General features: G+C 38.7%; 2 protein-coding genes across 5 annotated transcripts; one reads left to right on the top strand and one right to left on the bottom strand.

Annotated features, from left to right (window-relative positions):
* Window positions 1-156: 156 nt before the first annotated feature.
* On the bottom strand, window positions 157-3,624 carry ak6 (adenylate kinase 6). Of its 2 annotated transcripts, none has more exons than XM_061071420.1 (6): window positions 3,543-3,624; window positions 3,384-3,460; window positions 2,803-2,895; window positions 2,115-2,173; window positions 1,757-1,902; window positions 157-754 (listed from the first exon to the last, which is right to left on the bottom strand). In XM_061071420.1, the coding sequence occupies exons 2-6, from the start codon at window positions 3,418-3,420 to the stop codon at window positions 565-567; spliced, it is 525 nt and encodes a 174-aa protein (XP_060927403.1). In that variant the 5' UTR covers window positions 3,421-3,460; window positions 3,543-3,624; the 3' UTR covers window positions 157-564. The 2 variants fall into 2 exon arrangements, with proteins under 2 accessions (XP_060927403.1, XP_060927404.1); XM_061071421.1 differs by having other exon boundaries at window positions 3,384-3,456.
* Window positions 3,625-3,699: 75 nt separating this feature from the next.
* rad17 (RAD17 checkpoint clamp loader component) lies at window positions 3,700-16,401 on the top strand. Of its 3 annotated transcripts, none has more exons than XM_061072170.1 (17): window positions 3,700-3,841; window positions 4,122-4,222; window positions 4,810-5,031; window positions 5,868-5,942; window positions 6,229-6,367; window positions 7,699-7,835; window positions 8,849-8,901; window positions 9,249-9,374; window positions 10,702-10,771; window positions 10,852-10,963; window positions 11,081-11,284; window positions 12,266-12,360; window positions 12,458-12,604; window positions 12,939-13,067; window positions 13,965-14,085; window positions 14,658-14,715; window positions 15,485-16,401. In XM_061072170.1, the coding sequence occupies exons 2-17, from the start codon at window positions 4,181-4,183 to the stop codon at window positions 15,675-15,677; spliced, it is 1,923 nt and encodes a 640-aa protein (XP_060928153.1). In that variant the 5' UTR covers window positions 3,700-3,841; window positions 4,122-4,180; the 3' UTR covers window positions 15,678-16,401. The 3 variants fall into 3 exon arrangements, with proteins under 3 accessions (XP_060928153.1, XP_060928154.1, XP_060928152.1); XM_061072171.1 differs by having other exon boundaries at window positions 4,038-4,222; window positions 12,539-12,604; XM_061072169.1 differs by having other exon boundaries at window positions 4,038-4,222.
* The last annotated feature ends 244 nt before the right edge of the window (window positions 16,402-16,645 follow it).

Below are 16,645 nucleotides of genomic sequence, written 5' to 3'. Positions count from 1 at the left end.
GGATAAATCCAAACTTGAATGTTGCATACAGGAGAGGTTCTTACTGGACCTAAACAAACACCTAGTGCCCTGGCCAGATAAAATCTAATCTTCTAAGTACAGTTTCTGGTATTGAACCACTTGCTGTACTACCATAATCGCATAATAAAGATACAATATCAAATCCACATTTATAATATTTTTTTTTGTTTTACACATACAGTTTCAGCATTTCGGTTATACTTCTCCACAACTAGCACATATACTTTCTGTGACACTTCTGCTTCTTGCCCAAAATCTTGGAATTTCAACCATCTTGAGTATTGGAAAAGATTCCCTTTAAGTAAATCCAGCAAATCCAAAATATAGTTTTTTTTATTTCCTTTTTAGAGTCAGCCTCTGTTTTCTCTCTGCCTTTTTGTGTGCATTTTATTACAAACATCTGTCTTCTTACATGTTGTACTTTTTAACATATCAATAGTCTCCATGATGTCAAACTTATGAAAATAACAATTCATGCTTAATCGTCCAAACAACATTTGTTGATAGTCCTGCCCCGGGAAGTGAGCAGTTAGGGTTCAGCTCCTAGTTATGGTCCTTCATCCACTGCTCAGTCCACTGCACTATCTGCTCCAGGTTGCGATCAAGGTCTTCAGGAGTGTTGCTGGTTAGTTGGTGGACAATATCTTCACTGTACGCTTCAATGGCTTCCTCATAGATGGTCTGGAAGATCTCACACTGCACGTTGTCCTGCAGCTTCTTCCCTGTGTAACCCCTGTCAGTAACAAAGAGGACACCTCAGACAGGAAGGTCATAAACGGGAGCAACTTTGCTCATTAGGGGAGGGCATTTCTAGTATAGTGAAAAAAATATAAAAGTAGCCTTATCTAACAAGTTAGTAAATATTTTTGGGACAGGCAAGGATTGGAGCAGCCACGGATCATGCAGTGAAGTGTGGCTGTAAAGAATGACCCTCGGGATGAAGACCACTTCTCAAGTTTATAGAAAAATGCTAAAATAAAGGTGATGCCAAGATAAAATGGGGCTAATGCTACTTCAGTAACATAGTTCAAGTCTTCAGTGGTATATCACAGTTTACAAAAGAGATGAAACACTTACTGGTTTCACGATTGACCACAGGGACATTCCAGACAGTTAGTATTACCATGTGAAATTTAAATTATCATTAAAACTGCAGTTGATTAACATGGTGTAAAACTCATGTAAAAAACTCTCCAGATTCATTATCTGACATCATAGATTCATAACTTAATAAATGTGGTCATCAGTTTTTGTGAAGAGCAACAGAGAAGAGCAGACACACACCCACTCCTGTGCAGATTAGGATACAACGTAGTGTTTTAACTTCATTGATGCAGAAGAAGCAACGCCCAGTTTATTCAGGAACACGTAAATATGAATTCAGCAGGTTATTATAAAAGATCAGTTCTACGTGTCTTAGATTACAAAAGAGTAGAGGAGCAGAGAATCTAATTGACCGGCACTGAGTAATGTGCCAAAGGCTATAATTTTTCGCACCGTTTAATCTCTAGTAGACAAAGTCAGTGAAAACCCAGTGAACAGTCATTTTTACATGGAACAAGTGGCTACTGACAGTGCTATGTGTTCTGCCAGGGAGACACAAGTGACATTCATTTTTTTAGTGGGAGCATACACAAAAAAACAAGCATACACATTGATCAGCAGTGGTATTACTATTTTTGATGAGAAAAAACATAAAGTTCAGCACACAAAAGAGAAAATTAATGTAAGGTACCTGCTCTCCAACCGTGTGTACAGCTGAGTGTTGTCTGTTCGCAGGACAAAGACAATATGAAACCAGCGTTCAGGAAACAGGTCACAGCCATGATAGTCAATAATCACACCACCTTCTACCATCTTTTCATCCAGTTCATCCACCACCTACAGGATAAAACATCACAATATTTACATCCAGCCCACCCTAATTCAGTCTTGAGTGTTAATTTATTTTATGTTGGTGTGACAACACTAATGGTTGCGTTTTACAGAAGCACTGGGTACATACTCAGAACTGTCCACTAACATAACATCTGTCCAGTATACACCAACATATCAGAACCATGATTAAAGTTTGAAAGCATTATCTCACATACCCGGTCCTCATCTAAAATTGGGCACTTATACTCTTCGTCATAACCATCATAAAGTTGTCCTAGGGAAAGAAAATCAGATCATCAGAGCAGCCACAACTCTGCCATTTATTGGCAACTTGCCTACAGTCATTAAAGTCTAAATACAAATCATTCATCAAAAAGCTTTAAATTTGTGGTTTAGATTAGTTTAGGATCCACATTACTTACAGCCTTGTAGAAGCTATTCTTACTGGGCTCCTTAAAGGGATAGTTCACCCAAAAATGAAAATTCACTCATTATCTACTTTTTTTTTACGCTTGAAGAATCGGTTTCCATTTACTTTCATTATATTGGATTTGGATACAACACTGTTTACCCAAGAAACTCAAACACAAATTCTAATCATGATCTTATTTCACACTGGTTTTCAAAACATTAATCAAAATACATGAAAACAGCCAGTTCACTCTCACTCACTTTCCAATACATCACAACAGACCATTTCATTGCCAGTGTTTCACCCACATTCCTGACTAGTATTCAATGTAATAAACAAAACAAGTGAATAGAGTCCTATTCACTCAAATATTACAAGTCCACAATTCAGACTGACCTTCCACAGCTTCAACCGGTGTTAGACGTTAGTATCAGTGTGTGTTACAATAAGTTAGTTAAAAAGAAATTGAGTAAATTAGTTGACGATTTTACCTTCTTGAGCAAGGTCTCCGATGTTGACATAAGTCAGCTCTGTTCGCTGAGCTAGTTCCTTTCCTAAAGTGGTCTTTCCAACACCAGGGGTTCCTATACGGCAGAGGATCAACATTTAGTTATAATGAATAATACATCATCTGGTGAGATCTGATCAGGCTGTTAAGCAGTGCCAACGACTCGCAATGAAGATGCAATTGTGTGCTATTTAATAATTATTTACTGTTAGTGATGAGGTGGAGTTGGACTTCAGCTGCAGTCCCAGAGGAAACCATGGGACTTGCAGTTTATGATACCAGATTTGGCTTAAATATACTGATGTCGCTGATAAGATGCCGTTTGATTGATTGCAACTTTTAATCACTCAATATTTATAAGATCGTCATTTAAGCACCGAACGAAAGATGATAGTTTACTGTAATAAAAAACTGCTCCCAGTGTAGAAGCTTCATTAGTTTTGGTTATAAGATGAAAACTCACTTAACGATGATTTGATTCCGGCTACAGCGATCGGCCTGCAGACCTAACAAGTGCAGCACTGATATATATTTTTAAGACCGAGCCGTTGAGGAGTCCGTCACCTGTTAGCAGAACGTTCGGGCGCTTCCTCATCTTCATGCCTGACCAGCAGCCGACACGTGTCTGGACGACGATCTACCTGAAAGACACATCCGGCCTGTCATCTCTTTCCTCCAGCTCACACGGACTCTGATTCGTTTCAATCGAAATATGAGACAAACCTGATTCAGGGGATCCAGACGACGAGGTTGACTTGGTTAGCTAGAGAGCTGTAGCACATCGACACACAAACACAGCAGCAATGTGACGTATAGAGCCAACTTTACGTCACGTTTACGGCAGTCACTACCAGCTTTACGACACTTTGAGTTCAAGCTTTGAAAAGGTAAACTCAGCTTCACAGCTGCACTCAAGCTTACTAACGGCAGTCTCTCTATACAAACGATAGAACACCCGAACAAGGATTTTAAGTGACGAAAACCCCGAAGTCCTCTTCTGACACAGCAAGTGGTCAAGTAAGGTAAGTCATCTTCACGTGGACGAGTGAAACCATCCCAAAGACCAGCTAGTCCAACAAGCGTTTATTATCGCCCAAACACATAGTTAGAATGTGTGTGTGTGTGTGTGTGTGTGTGTGTGTGTGTGTGTGTGTGTGTGTGTGTGTGTGTGTGTGTGTGTGTGTGTGTGTGTGTGTGTGTGTGTGTGTGTGTGCGCAGGAGAGCGAGGACACTTGACACACACAGCAGCCTGTGGTCCTTCTGTCCACTGAGCAGTGTGTCCTGTCTCTTCACAACCAACAGCTTCAGCAGCAGCAGCCCTTCACACCAGGGCTTCCCTGAACTGCTGCTCAGTGGGAAGGATGAACAAGCTTTCTCTTGGAGATAAAACAGCTTCTAGCAGAGTAAGTTCTTTCCCATGATTCTGACACTATGTGCTTTGTTTTCTAATTGTACGGTTTCTTCTGTAAGCTATCTGACATAGATTTTGATTAATATAGTTTAACAGGCAGGGTTTTCTATAATTTTGTCCACCCACTGACGTCAGAAACCTAATCAGAAACTGCACATTTGGAGGATTTTTGAAAGGACTTGCATTTGAATGAATTACTTTTTGCAGATTAGTATCTAATAAAGTGCCAACTGAGTGTATGTATTATACAATACACACAAGATTATGACACACAATGGTGAGGGATAGAAGATCTTTCTTGTCAATTCTACAGTTTGCAAATAGCTTTTCCTCCAAATAGTTGATTTCAAGAATAACATAATTCCTTCCTATGTCAGTTGCCATTAGTAAAGTACCAGTTCTTCATTGAGCACATAGGGAGCTTTGCTTCCTTCCGTAGGTTACATTTAACATCTGGTACTGCCATGTAATGGTATCTATTGTGCCTTTAATTTTCCAGGCTCCACTCACTGTAGATATCTTCCCTCAGTTGTCCCTTTAATCTTTTATAATTTTTGTTTTGCTTGTTATTTATAATAGTTGAACCACTGGGTGGATCCATCTTTCAATGATCTGCCAGCAGAAAGCTTTTCTCTGCCTGGAAGGAGTAAGGTTTCATGCTCTAAGGCTGAACCCAAGAGGGGGAGGAAGAGGAAAGGAGAGGACAGCAGGGGGGACCCTGCAACACCTTACCTGCGGAAAGAGCCAGGCCAAAGGGACCAAGATGAACCCTGGGTGAACAGATACATGCCTTGTTCACAGGTCAGCATCATCACAGTTTGTTTGTTTGTTCTGGTATATGTGAATATGTTGAGAATTAGCCAACTGTTCTGAATCCAAATGGCCACACCATGGATCAGCAGGTGGTGTTGGATGGTGGTCTCCGGGGTTTAAAATACACAATGAGAAATAATTCATAACTTAACTTGTTGCTGTGGACACTAACACATGCCTACACCTCAATTGCATAGTCCGTATGAAAGTCTTTTTCTTTCTCACCAGTTCTTAACAGGATTTACATGTATGGTTTATTTGCAAGCCTCGATCTATACATTTGCATAAATACACACCATGACTTAAAGTATGATTTATAAATAAAATGCTTGTTCAAATTAATAAATTAAATCCTTATTTAAGGAAAGGAACCTCAGTATATATATGGAATGACAATGGTATCAGTTTCCGTCATCATATATCCAATACATTTTGCTTCTCTGTAGAGTAGTTTGCCACATGTTATTATTATCGGCCCTGAAGCTGCAGGATGGATGTAAGCAGATTTGACACGCACAGCCAGGACATCAGGGTTAAAATGACCAGAACGATCTGGATCATGATCCGACAACTAATAATTGAATTCAACCCAGCTTATACAGGAACATAAATATCAATTCATTTTGTTGTTATAAAGATCAGCTTGTTATAAAGATCAGTGATGCACCTCAATGCAGCTGGGTGGACAGGGGGGTAGTGCATCAATCTGGAGAGCATCAAAATAACCAAGTCACTATCGATTTTATTTAATTATTTATGGGTAAGGGGGCTGCCCTGCTGCAACTAACAGTTGTAAAGGAAACACTGATATGTCTTTTGTGAAGGCTGAGCTAGCTGTCCACAAGAAGAAGATTGAGGAAGTCGAGAACTGGATTAGAGGCCACACAAACTCGTCAAAGGTAATTTGAAGTTACATTTTTAATTTTAATTTTCTGTGATTAGATTGAACTTGACCCCCAGACCTGTCCCCTAACCTTTGCCTTTGAGCAATTTTTGCCCCAGTTCTGACATATAAGTCAGTCATTTAATGATTATTGTTTGGAGACCAGGACACATCAAGAATTAATCTTGCAGACTGAGCTATAATTATATTAATTTGTCATTATAATTATATACAATTTTTATTTGTGGAGGTCTTTAGTGAGGAGGCATGTTCAAGTTTATCCTGCCTGTTGTTATTTACAGGGTGGTATCTTACTGCTTACGGGACCATCAGGCTGTGGAAAGACTACAACAGTCCAGGTTTTGTCTCAGGAGCTGGGCTTCAGGATTCAGGAATGGATCAACCCCACCAACCTGGAGCCATACAGCAGCAGTCAGGATGGTCAGGAGAATCCCTCTCTGTTACCTGTCTCATACCTGTCAATACACCATCCCAAACTATTGGGCCTGAAATGCCAGGTTGTTTCTTTTATACTTTGAGACAATTCAAGAACAAAAGATGAATATGATACTAAAGTTTTGAATTTTAGTTTTAATTTCTGTGTATTTATATCAGGCAGATCTTAAAGCGACTTAAAGAAAATAATCTGTCACAATCGGTTGATTAACTCAATAATTACATCAAGCCTGTGACATTACCAAACTTACATGCTATGTCTCAAGTTGTTTAACAACTCAGGACAACTTTAAAGCAGATGTTTTGATGACACCTGGTGGTTCCTGGTTGTTGATGAAGTCATGTGAATTAACACTCACAGAAGTGTGCATCAAATGAGAAAGTCCCCGTCATCCCAGCGACTCCTCTGACGTCTTGTTTCACATTCATCTTTTCATCTTAAACACAAATTTCCTCAATTTTCAACAAAAGAAAACTGGCCTTGCTGTTCCAATAGTTTTGGAAGTGACTGTGAATGAAAAGGACCTTCTTGATGTGAAACTTACCAGAAAGTTGTTTGTTGCTTTTGTTGGGACTGAGTCAGAGCAGTTGGCATTGATGTATTGATTTGCTTTATTACCTTAACTGCTTTGTTATTTAAAGGTGTCTAATATGTTCACCCAGTGTTTGTTAATTAGGATGAATGCTTTTTAAGTTGCTATGCCTCCCCTCAGGCCACAGCCAGTGGCCGGAGGGTTTATGCTTTTGAACACGGTATCTCAGGGACACCTTGAGGGAATTTCTTCAGATTTGGCATACACGTTCACTTGGACTCAATGATACAATTATTTGATGTGGGTGGTCTAAGGTCAATTGTCAAGATCACAGTAACCTCATGTTCTTGATGCATGCATGAATGTGAAATATGGGACATCTAAAGAATATTCACTTGGATTAAAGCAATAACTCCTTAGGAAATGAGTTTACTATGATGACAGAATGTTTAACTTAAGACATCCTATTTATAGCTGGCAATTATTTACCATAATCATATGTCAATAAAGTGATACTTCACATTTTACACAAAAATAATAGCTATTATTAAATTCAGTTTAGTCACCTATGGCATATCATATGGGAAAAAAATAATGTACACAGAAGCTTCACTGAGTGGGCGAGGCATACAACTGCAGGCCAGTGATTCTAGGTGGGTGAGTGCAGACAAAGTGTTCTCATGTGATAAATATTCTCAGGTTCCTAGATCACCCTCAAGTGTCAGCATACAGGCCTCTCCCCCCTGCTTTTCTGATGTGACTCTGACTCTCCATTTTTGTCAGAATGGAGGATGAATGGATTCTCCTGCAGCACCCAGTTAGCCCAGTTTCAGGAGTTCCTCCTCAGAGCCAACAAGTACTGCTGTCTGCGAATGACGGATGATGATGGAGCTACAGAAAGAAAGCTCATAATGGTAGAGGTATGTACTGCGTCTTCAAATTAAGCCAATGTTCCTGTGTTCACCCCAGTATGTCAATTCTATTAATTTTGGTAGCTCAGCAAAACAGCTAGTAAGATATAGGTATTTACTGAGTTTAGCTATTTACTGTGATGTGGCCCTCTCCTGCTTCAAGTCTGTTTACCGTGAGGACGGTAGTTGCAGAGCCCGCTGAGCCAAGGAGTGAGAGTAAATATTAGTTTGGATAATATTTAAATGTTGCATAACATTGCCACATTGCCAATAAGAAACTCTTGTATACTGCTACATCTGAAATGTGCTTAGTTCAACTCCATTTTACATATTTATGTCGAGATAATGAACAAATTGCCCCTTGCAAAAAGTCTTTGGAGGAGAAATGAAGGAGTTATATTTTCAGGCATGATAAAGTTTATGGAAACGATTCCACTCTGTCTTCAGATTTATTTTGCTTAACATTACAATTTGATTAAAGCTGGTTAGAAATGACTAATAAATATTCAACTCATAATGTCGCTTTTAGTACATTTTGGGTTAATTACCAAGCACTATTTTGGTTCCGGTTGTGCAAGATTTAGAATTTAAGAATTCTAAGCATTCTCTGCAGAAGAACCTGCCTGCAGGAGAAATGTAAGTAGTAATTGGTTAACTGCTGTCGGAAACTTGATCTAGAAGGCTTCTAATCTTTCAAGTAACTGTTCAAAATGACAATAATCAGGTCCAGATGTATATGCTCCTGGTGGAGAGATGAAGCTACTGTAATATTTTGGAAAACCACTTTCCCCAGGGTGATGTCTACAATATAATGAATGGTTGATTATGTCAGAAAAAACTGTCACTCTTTAAGTTGGTCAATGATAGATGCCAAGAATTGACACAGAAAGAAACAGGAAGAGACTAAACTCATTACCATGCTAGATTGTTTAAAAAAAAGATAGACAGGTTGAATGCTTGTTTGTTTTGACGATATGTTTAATCTATACACCTGAGTTAACACTTATTCATCCTTCCCTCAGGATTTACCAAACCAGTTCTACAGGCAGCCTGGCAGCCTGCACGATAACCTAAGGTGAGAGAGCAGGTCAGGTTTCACCTTGCATTTCCTTACCTTCTCATAGAAAACCAGGATTAGTAACTGTAGTGATACACAATAATTTACCCAGACTTAAAAAGTAATGATAGAATAATTGTGACCAGAACCAGCTCTACTGCTTTAACTGGGTAAGTATGGAAGGTCTTGAGGCCTTTCTTGATGCTATTTCATCTCATGTTTCCTCCTCAACATCAGAAACTGGTGGGCTTGATGAAAGCCTTTCTACAGGACAGAGTGTTCATTGATATTTTCAGTGCTAAGAGCTGTTTACTGTATACAATGTGTCTAATATTGTATACTTTGTGTGATATTGTGTTTTTCAGGCACTTTGTGAAGACCAGTCGAAGTCCCCTGGTGTTCATAGTGTCAGACAGTCTGAGTGGAGACCGCAGCTCACGCTTTCTTTTTCCCAGAGAGATCCAGGAGGAACTGGGCATCAGCACCATCAGGTTCTAAATGCAGTTTGTGACAGGGAAACCCATATAAGATCCCAGAGAACAGTTAGAGACAGTTCAGTGCCTGCTTTGAACTGATGAGGGAAACATGCTTATCTTCCTTCCTGGCCAGAACTCAGGCACTCTTGGGGCTGTTTGGGTTTCCAGATTAGGTCACAGGTCATAGGCCTTAAAAGGATAGTTCACCGAAAAATGAAAATTCACTCATTATCTCTCAACGCTATGCTGATGGAGGGGTGGGTGAAAGTGTTGCAGCCAAATTCAATTCATTGAAGTAAATCGGACCCCTTCTTCAGTTGTAAAAAAACATCAGAAAATAGCACAACATGCCTACATACTACATACTGCTGGTTTGGTTTTACACCATGTATTAATCCTAGATGTCCTCTGATATCCTCCTCTGTGCTGCAGTCATGTTTGCACGCACACACATTAAAACCGCATACACTCCCCACACGTTTACATGGGGCTGATATGAGTCCCATCTAGAGATTTTCTGCTGCAAATAGGACAATCAGTAAATCCAGCTGAAGACATTTGTCCATGTGTTATTAGTGCCATCCTTCAAATGCATATGCAATGACGAGAGAGCTGCACCTTGAAACTTGCCCAAATTGTGACTTAAACAGGCTGTAACTGCTTGATGAAATACATATATGACTGCACCCATGTGTCACATTTGTGGCTAGAGAACAAATAAGCCTGACCCTAAGTATTGAAATGCAGATCTGTTATAGTCTATGTGGTCAGTCCACAGCGGATAATAGTGGTATATTATATAGTATAATTGTTAATTTTTATGTATTTTCATTTTTATGTCATGGGCACAGATTGCCCAACCCTTAAGATTTCATAAGATTCTGAATCCACAGGTTATTTTAGATCTTGGTCTCGAAGAAAATATTCTGCTGTGTCTCATGAACTTGGGAAATAAAATCTGCTACAAAAAAGTTTGCTACCTGAAGCACATTCAAAATGTTTGAACCAGAAGATAAATGAAAGACATTTCCCTGAGAAGTATATTCTCTATGTCCTAGTTGACAAAGAGGAAGTTAATTCTCAACTTCACCTCTCTCTTCACCACACCTTTACCCACTAAACAAAGAGTCTTCCTGTGAAGAGACAAACTTGCCGTTCTCTAGGGCTAATGGTAGTGTATAGCTGAGCACAAAGGGGATCTATTAACGCTCATGCTTAACAAATTAAATTGAGCTCATCTACCAAACAAGAGAGAATCAGGTCTGTATGAAGTGTATTTCATCATATTAAATTAGCCTGCTGAATTTATCTGAAGATTATTTTGTGTGTTCTCTGTTTCTAGTTTTAATCCAGTTGCTCCAACCATGATGATTAAAGTCCTGACCCGCATTTCAACCCTGGAAGCAGGAAAGGTGAGGGAAGGCTTCACAGTTGTTTCCACATTTTGACTTTTTTTTTTATCTACAGTATGTTTTCCCATTACTCCACACAGAGCTGTGGAAGAATGAGTGTACCAGAAAAAGGTGTGTTGGAGATGCTGTGTATGGGAAGCTCAGGAGATATTCGCAGTGCAATCAACAGCCTACAGTTTTTTTCCCTCCCAGGTCAGTAAATCCACACATCTCAACTCACCACAGCATACATATGCATTCCGTGAAATTAAATACGCAACCCATTGGATTTTCCTGACCATATGGCTTTGTCTCACTCTTACTCTCCAGACACATCCTTGGAAAAGGAACTTTGGAGAATGAAAAAGGACAGACCTGTGATTTCAGTGGGCAAAGTTGTTTCCAGAACAAACCAGAGGAAGAACAAATCCAAACATACAAAAGAGCAGGAAGAGGAACAGGAACAGGCTATTGGAGTAAAAGATGCTTCTCTGTTCCTGTTCAGAGCCCTGGGAAAGATCCTCCACTGCAAACGTAAGTTAATCTCCCAGTTATCATAGTCTTTTCAAGATTTCCTGAAAATAGTTCCCACATATTGCACTATTGTGAGTTTTTTTTTTACCTGTCAGGGGATTTGTTGATATTAAGGCTTATTTCTTAGGGTTTGATTTCAGACATCCTCATCTGCCTGCCAATTCCACAAACACCTTTCTGTCTGTTTGTCTGTATTTCGCAAAACATTCATCTAATGAACGTCGCACTTGGCATGCATGTTGTTGGTGGCCCAGGGTAGTGCATTGTTAAGTTTGGTGGGATTTGGACAAGAGATATATATTCATATACAATATTAATTAAAATTTAAATAAACAGGCGAACAATGCTTTGTAGTTATACTTCAGCTGTGGTAAGGAACTGGCAACCTTTGGCGAATATCTGTCCCGCTAGATCATTTACATAATTAGAAATTGTCTCCACTATGTCAGACTGATAATGATATTCATGGGGGTCGCTGGTGTGTTGCTAGTGTGTGCTGTGGTGGTAGCAATTTGTCCCTCAAGTAAAAGCACAAGTACCTTTTATTTGGAGAAGATTGTGTCGATTGCTTAACACCACAGTCAGACCTCTGAAATTGCTGACTTGTATCGATGAAAACATGTTATGTAAATAATTCAAATTTATATATGAACCACACACATTAACATATAAAGGAAATTCTGTTTCATTTCAAAATATCATTGATGAAAAAAATCTTCAATGCAATTACATCAGCTAGGGTGAACACAAAGATTTCTAACTTCACTCTGAAGTAGGCGATGCATTACATAAGGCCAAGCAAAAAATGTTTCCAAATGGGCAGGTTTAGAAGAGGCATTGCACTCGTCAACTTTAATTTAAAAATAAATCTGATCACTGATGAGAATAGCTGCTGCACTGTGGCTTTTGCTGATCAATCACTAGTTCAGTATTTGTAACTGACACAGGCAAATTGTTTGCTTTATTTTTTGTCATCAACAGGGGGGAATCATGAAGCAGCTGAAGGTGTCCCTGCACCTGCCCTATCATCTCACCTGGCACATCACGACAGAAAAACATTATTAGTAGAGCCTGAGGTAAAAAGCTTTGTCTCTCTCTATAAGGTAACAAACATTTTGAATCAACTCCTTTTAATCTTTGGAACACTCACAACTTGTTTTTATTTGTTTTTAGTTTGTTGTTGAACGTTCACACATGTCTGGAGAGTTCTTCAACTTGTACCTCCACCAGAACTACCTGGACTTCTTTTCTCAGGTGGAGGATGTGGCCCGAGCCAGCGAGTATCTATCTGATGCTGACCTCCTCACTTCTGATTGGACGGTCAGTCTTTCCCGAGACATGACGAACGAATCAGAATGCTTTGACTTTAGGGTTCCTGTTGTTTGCAAACTATACTTTAGGTGTTGCCTTTGCATTAATAAAGCATACCATTAGATACCAAGGTAGCAGTGGTTTATAACACAAGAGCCACTATCGAAAGTTCTGACACTAGTAGTTAATTCTCTGTAGAAGGACCTGCCTGCAGGAGAAATGTAAGTAGTAATTGGTTGAGTAGAGAGTGACAGCTTTAATAAATTAAATTGTATTTTAACTATATGGTAAGTGGTGAACTGATGTTGAACAACAATCTGTGCCTCTGTTGTGCTGTTTTCAGAGCCGAAGCACCATGGAGGATTATGGGTCTTCAGTGGCGACAAGAGGTCTTCTTCACTCCAACTCTCAACAAGTTTCTGTTGGATTTAGACCACTTCACAAACCCAGCTGGCTGCTAGTCAGCAAGAAGGTAAGACACATATATTCACACGTGAATTTAGTTATTTTAGTTACAATCATAGTTGGTTAGATTGTGAGCTCCATACATCCATTACAAAAACAATACAATGTCTTGAATATTTACATATTTCTCTTGTGGCACTTATTGTTCCTCATCAGCCCATACACTGTAAACACTGAGATCAATATTATTTTTTTGTCTAATATTATTTCTTTATCTAATAATGAATGGGTAAGCTTTAAGACAGGGCAGTGTTACTCTGATGTCAACATAAATAACTTCACCAGACACATAAAAAAAAAAAAAACTAAATAAAAGTGGGCAGGATTGATTTGTAATCATTTGACAAAACAAAGGCATAACCATTGTCGGAAAGCACAATATGCTTCCTTCCCTGCTTAAACTAACCAGCAGGTTTAGTGTAGTGTTCTAACTAGATGTCTCAGTGCACTGCAATTAGAGCATTAGATCAGAAACATTTTTGTTCATTTACCTGTAGAAATAAATTTTTTTTTTAAATGTAAATGCTCTAAAACCAGGTGCCCAAATTATAAACAAAACACATATTAGTCCCTGAGTTTTGAACTGTCTTATGTTAATATTGCTGCGTATTTATGACCTATAAAAGCAAATGGGAAAATATGCTTTTTCTAAAAACTGTTCTCAATTTCTTTCGGCTCATTTTTCATGTATGTTTATTTTTATATGAATATGTTGATCTTTGAACAAAAAGGAAAAAGTTCCTTGTAGGAAGCTAGAACATTTCTTACATTACAAAGATCACCAAGGATCACAAAAAACTATTATCTGCTTCAAATGTTTCATATCTGAGCGACATAAAGAAGTAGACTTTAAATTCAGCGACTATAGATAAGACTGTAATGAGACTGATGTTGTTCCTGTCAGCACCGGGAGAACAGCCTGGCTGCTCAGTCCCTGTTCAGGAGCTTCTGTCTGACACCAGTCAGCCTGCAGACAGAGCTGCTGCCATACCTGGCCAAACTCACTAGTCCTATGAGGAACCAAGGTAACACACACAAACACACACAGACAATTTGCAACCTAAATCTGAAGACATGTTTTAACCCTCAAACAGCCATCTTCACTCTCTAAAAATCTCCTCACTTCCAAGGTCCCAAGAGAACTCTGTGTGTTCCTCAAAAAGATACCAAAGTACAGACGCTAATATGATACTGTATATTATTTTTATGCTGCACACCAACATAGCTGCATGCCAACATAGCTGTGTGTGAGGACAAAATGACTCGGCAACACATTGACAGATTTATACCAAACTCGAGTGGAAATGTTATTTGATAGGGTATCTCCAGATGATTCAAGTCAAAGTCAACAGAAATTGGTCAAAAGACACACTTTCCAAGATATCTCTGAAAATAGAGACAACCTGTAGCTTATATTAATCAGAATATCATGATGACATTATGAAATTGCATTTTTGGCTTGTGCCAATCCAAGTTAAAGGTCACAGTGAGGTTATTAGTCTGGTAACAGATGACAAACAACAGAAGTGATGAAAGAGTGTGTCAGTTCATGAAACTTTACTAATCTATGTGTTCTGTGATACAATGTTTCCCTCAGCTCAGATAGCCTTTATTCAGGACGTGGGTCAGATGTCACTGAGGAGCTTCTCCATCAGGTACAACACACATTTTATTTGAGGGAAATATTCTGACTTCATCTAACACCTACAGAGTCAAATGATCTGCTATTTTAAGGTTTGCTTTAATGAACCTTTTATAGGAGTGTGCAATATCACCTAAAAAAAATATCACGATTAACTACAATATTTACCTCTGTACCAAATGATAATTAATATCTTCTGAAATAATGATCGGTCCTTAAGCTCTTATTAATTAGTAGCAAACTGAGTGGTTATTTAGACCTGTGGAGTTTCTGAACAGGTAGGTGGCAGTCTGTATCAAAGAAGGAATGTATTGCCCATCTGTAGGCTGGGATTTCTGCTAGCAAACAGGAACGAGGTGAGCTCCTTATAGTCAACTCTCAGGGTAAGTCCTTTGTAACCTGGTGTGTTTCAAAAAGCTGTATCGAAATTCCAAACATATAAATTTTAAACTGAAATATCAACACAAAGTCCACTAACCTGAGTCTGAAACTCAAGTCTATTAACTATGATCAATTAATACATTTAGGGAACTATGCTAGCTAGGGAAAGTACATTACTGATACCACAGTGTGAACAGGATTGTTTATCTCTTTGGTTAGACGATCATTGGCAGTCAAAAGCCGTTTCAAGTCGTCCTGCGGAGGATCTCCAAAGAATTGGGTCCTAACTCTTTCTCCAGTTTGCCTTTCACACATGAACAACATAGCAGGACGTAACGTATTAATTCTTTTTTATACTTTCCCTTTATTTCTCTTTTTGGCTTTGTGTTGTCTGTGTCCAGATTAAAACTGGAGGCTCTGACAGATAAAGAGCCGGGCCAGCTGTTAACAGATGCGGAGGAGGAGCAGGAGGTAAAAGAGGAAGGCCGGGCTGGAGCTGAGGAAGGTTTGCCAACCAGTCAGCCTCAACCTACCACAAATCAAGTTCTTTTGGAGGAGGAGGGCTTGATCATCGAGGAATATGACAGTGACTGACACAAACAGCTCCACCGTACACCCACTGTCATACTGTGATACACTCTCCCTTTTTTGATTGTCCAGTTTGTATTGTTTGGAGTTTTGTTAAGTTAATGTGTCTGGAGGAAGTTAGGGCCATGTGAAATAGTACAATAAGTTTTGAGGTTAATTTTGATATGTGAAAAAACTGAGTTACTCTTCAAAGGTTGCTATACTTACAATATTTTGACTGTAGTTTAGCCTTTTTCCACAATTGTATGATTGATCCCAGTAAAGTCTGAATTTAAGGGGATTTTGTGGCTTGTCACAGGCTCATATTGAAAGCATAGATATTAAGTATCAAAATGTTCCAAAGAGACCCTTAACAGTTAATTTCCAGCTACTGAAAATGTGTCAGTATTTATTATTTCCAAGTCTGCGTTCAGCATGTGTTGTTTTTGTACATTGCATCGTTTTGTTTTGATGATTGATTGTTAAGCCTGGAGTATTCTGTCCAGGCTCATACCCTAGCTGAAACTAAAATCCTTGTTTCACTCTTTCTTGATGGTGGAAAATAAGAAATATTACAATAATGCTTATTGAGGGATACATTGTTTGAATCTAAATAAGCCTGGGAATAAAAACAATGTTTGAAAAGCGATCCTATATCTTGAAAACAATTTTTTTTATACTCTCCTTTCACACACCCTCTCATTCAATATTTACACAGCAGTTTCACATGAAGCTCCTTTGAATAATCCCTGATGTGACTCACTATCACTCACAGTTGTAAAAGTGCTTTCAATTTAAACTAAATTAATGAAATTATTTTTACAGAAATACTTAAATGATTTCATAATGCTTCTGTAAATAAGTATTACTAACACACTATTACTTAAATAAACATCCACATGATGTACAATTAACTGATTGATTCAAATTTGTATTTCTTTCTTATTTATTCTGAAAAGTTTTTCAACATACACTACTTCTTTTCACAGGTTAAA

The sequence above is a fragment of the Limanda limanda genome, chromosome 5 (genome assembly GCF_963576545.1).
Source record: "Limanda limanda chromosome 5, fLimLim1.1, whole genome shotgun sequence".
In the NCBI taxonomy this organism is placed as follows: domain Eukaryota; kingdom Metazoa; phylum Chordata; class Actinopteri; order Pleuronectiformes; family Pleuronectidae; genus Limanda; species Limanda limanda.
This window is presented reverse-complemented; position numbering and strand designations above follow the sequence as displayed.

Excerpts from the sequence above, each read along its gene's own strand:
- ak6 (XM_061071420.1), bottom strand. The coding sequence starts at position 3,420 with ATGAAGATGAGGAAGCGCCCGAACGTTCTGCTAACAG. Across the intron at positions 2,896-3,383 it reads CCCGAACGTTCTGCTAACAG|GAACCCCTGGTGTTGGAAAG; the intron begins GTGACGGACTCC and ends TCTGCCGTATAG. Across the intron at positions 1,903-2,114 it reads CAATTTTAGATGAGGACCGG|GTGGTGGATGAACTGGATGA; the intron begins GTATGTGAGATA and ends TTTATCCTGTAG.
- rad17 (XM_061072170.1), top strand. The coding sequence starts at position 4,181 with ATGAACAAGCTTTCTCTTGGAGATAAAACAGCTTCTAGCAGA. Across the intron at positions 5,943-6,228 it reads GCCACACAAACTCGTCAAAG|GGTGGTATCTTACTGCTTAC; the intron begins GTAATTTGAAGT and ends TGTTATTTACAG. Across the intron at positions 14,716-15,484 it reads CTGAGGAGCTTCTCCATCAG|ATTAAAACTGGAGGCTCTGA; the intron begins GTACAACACACA and ends GTCTGTGTCCAG.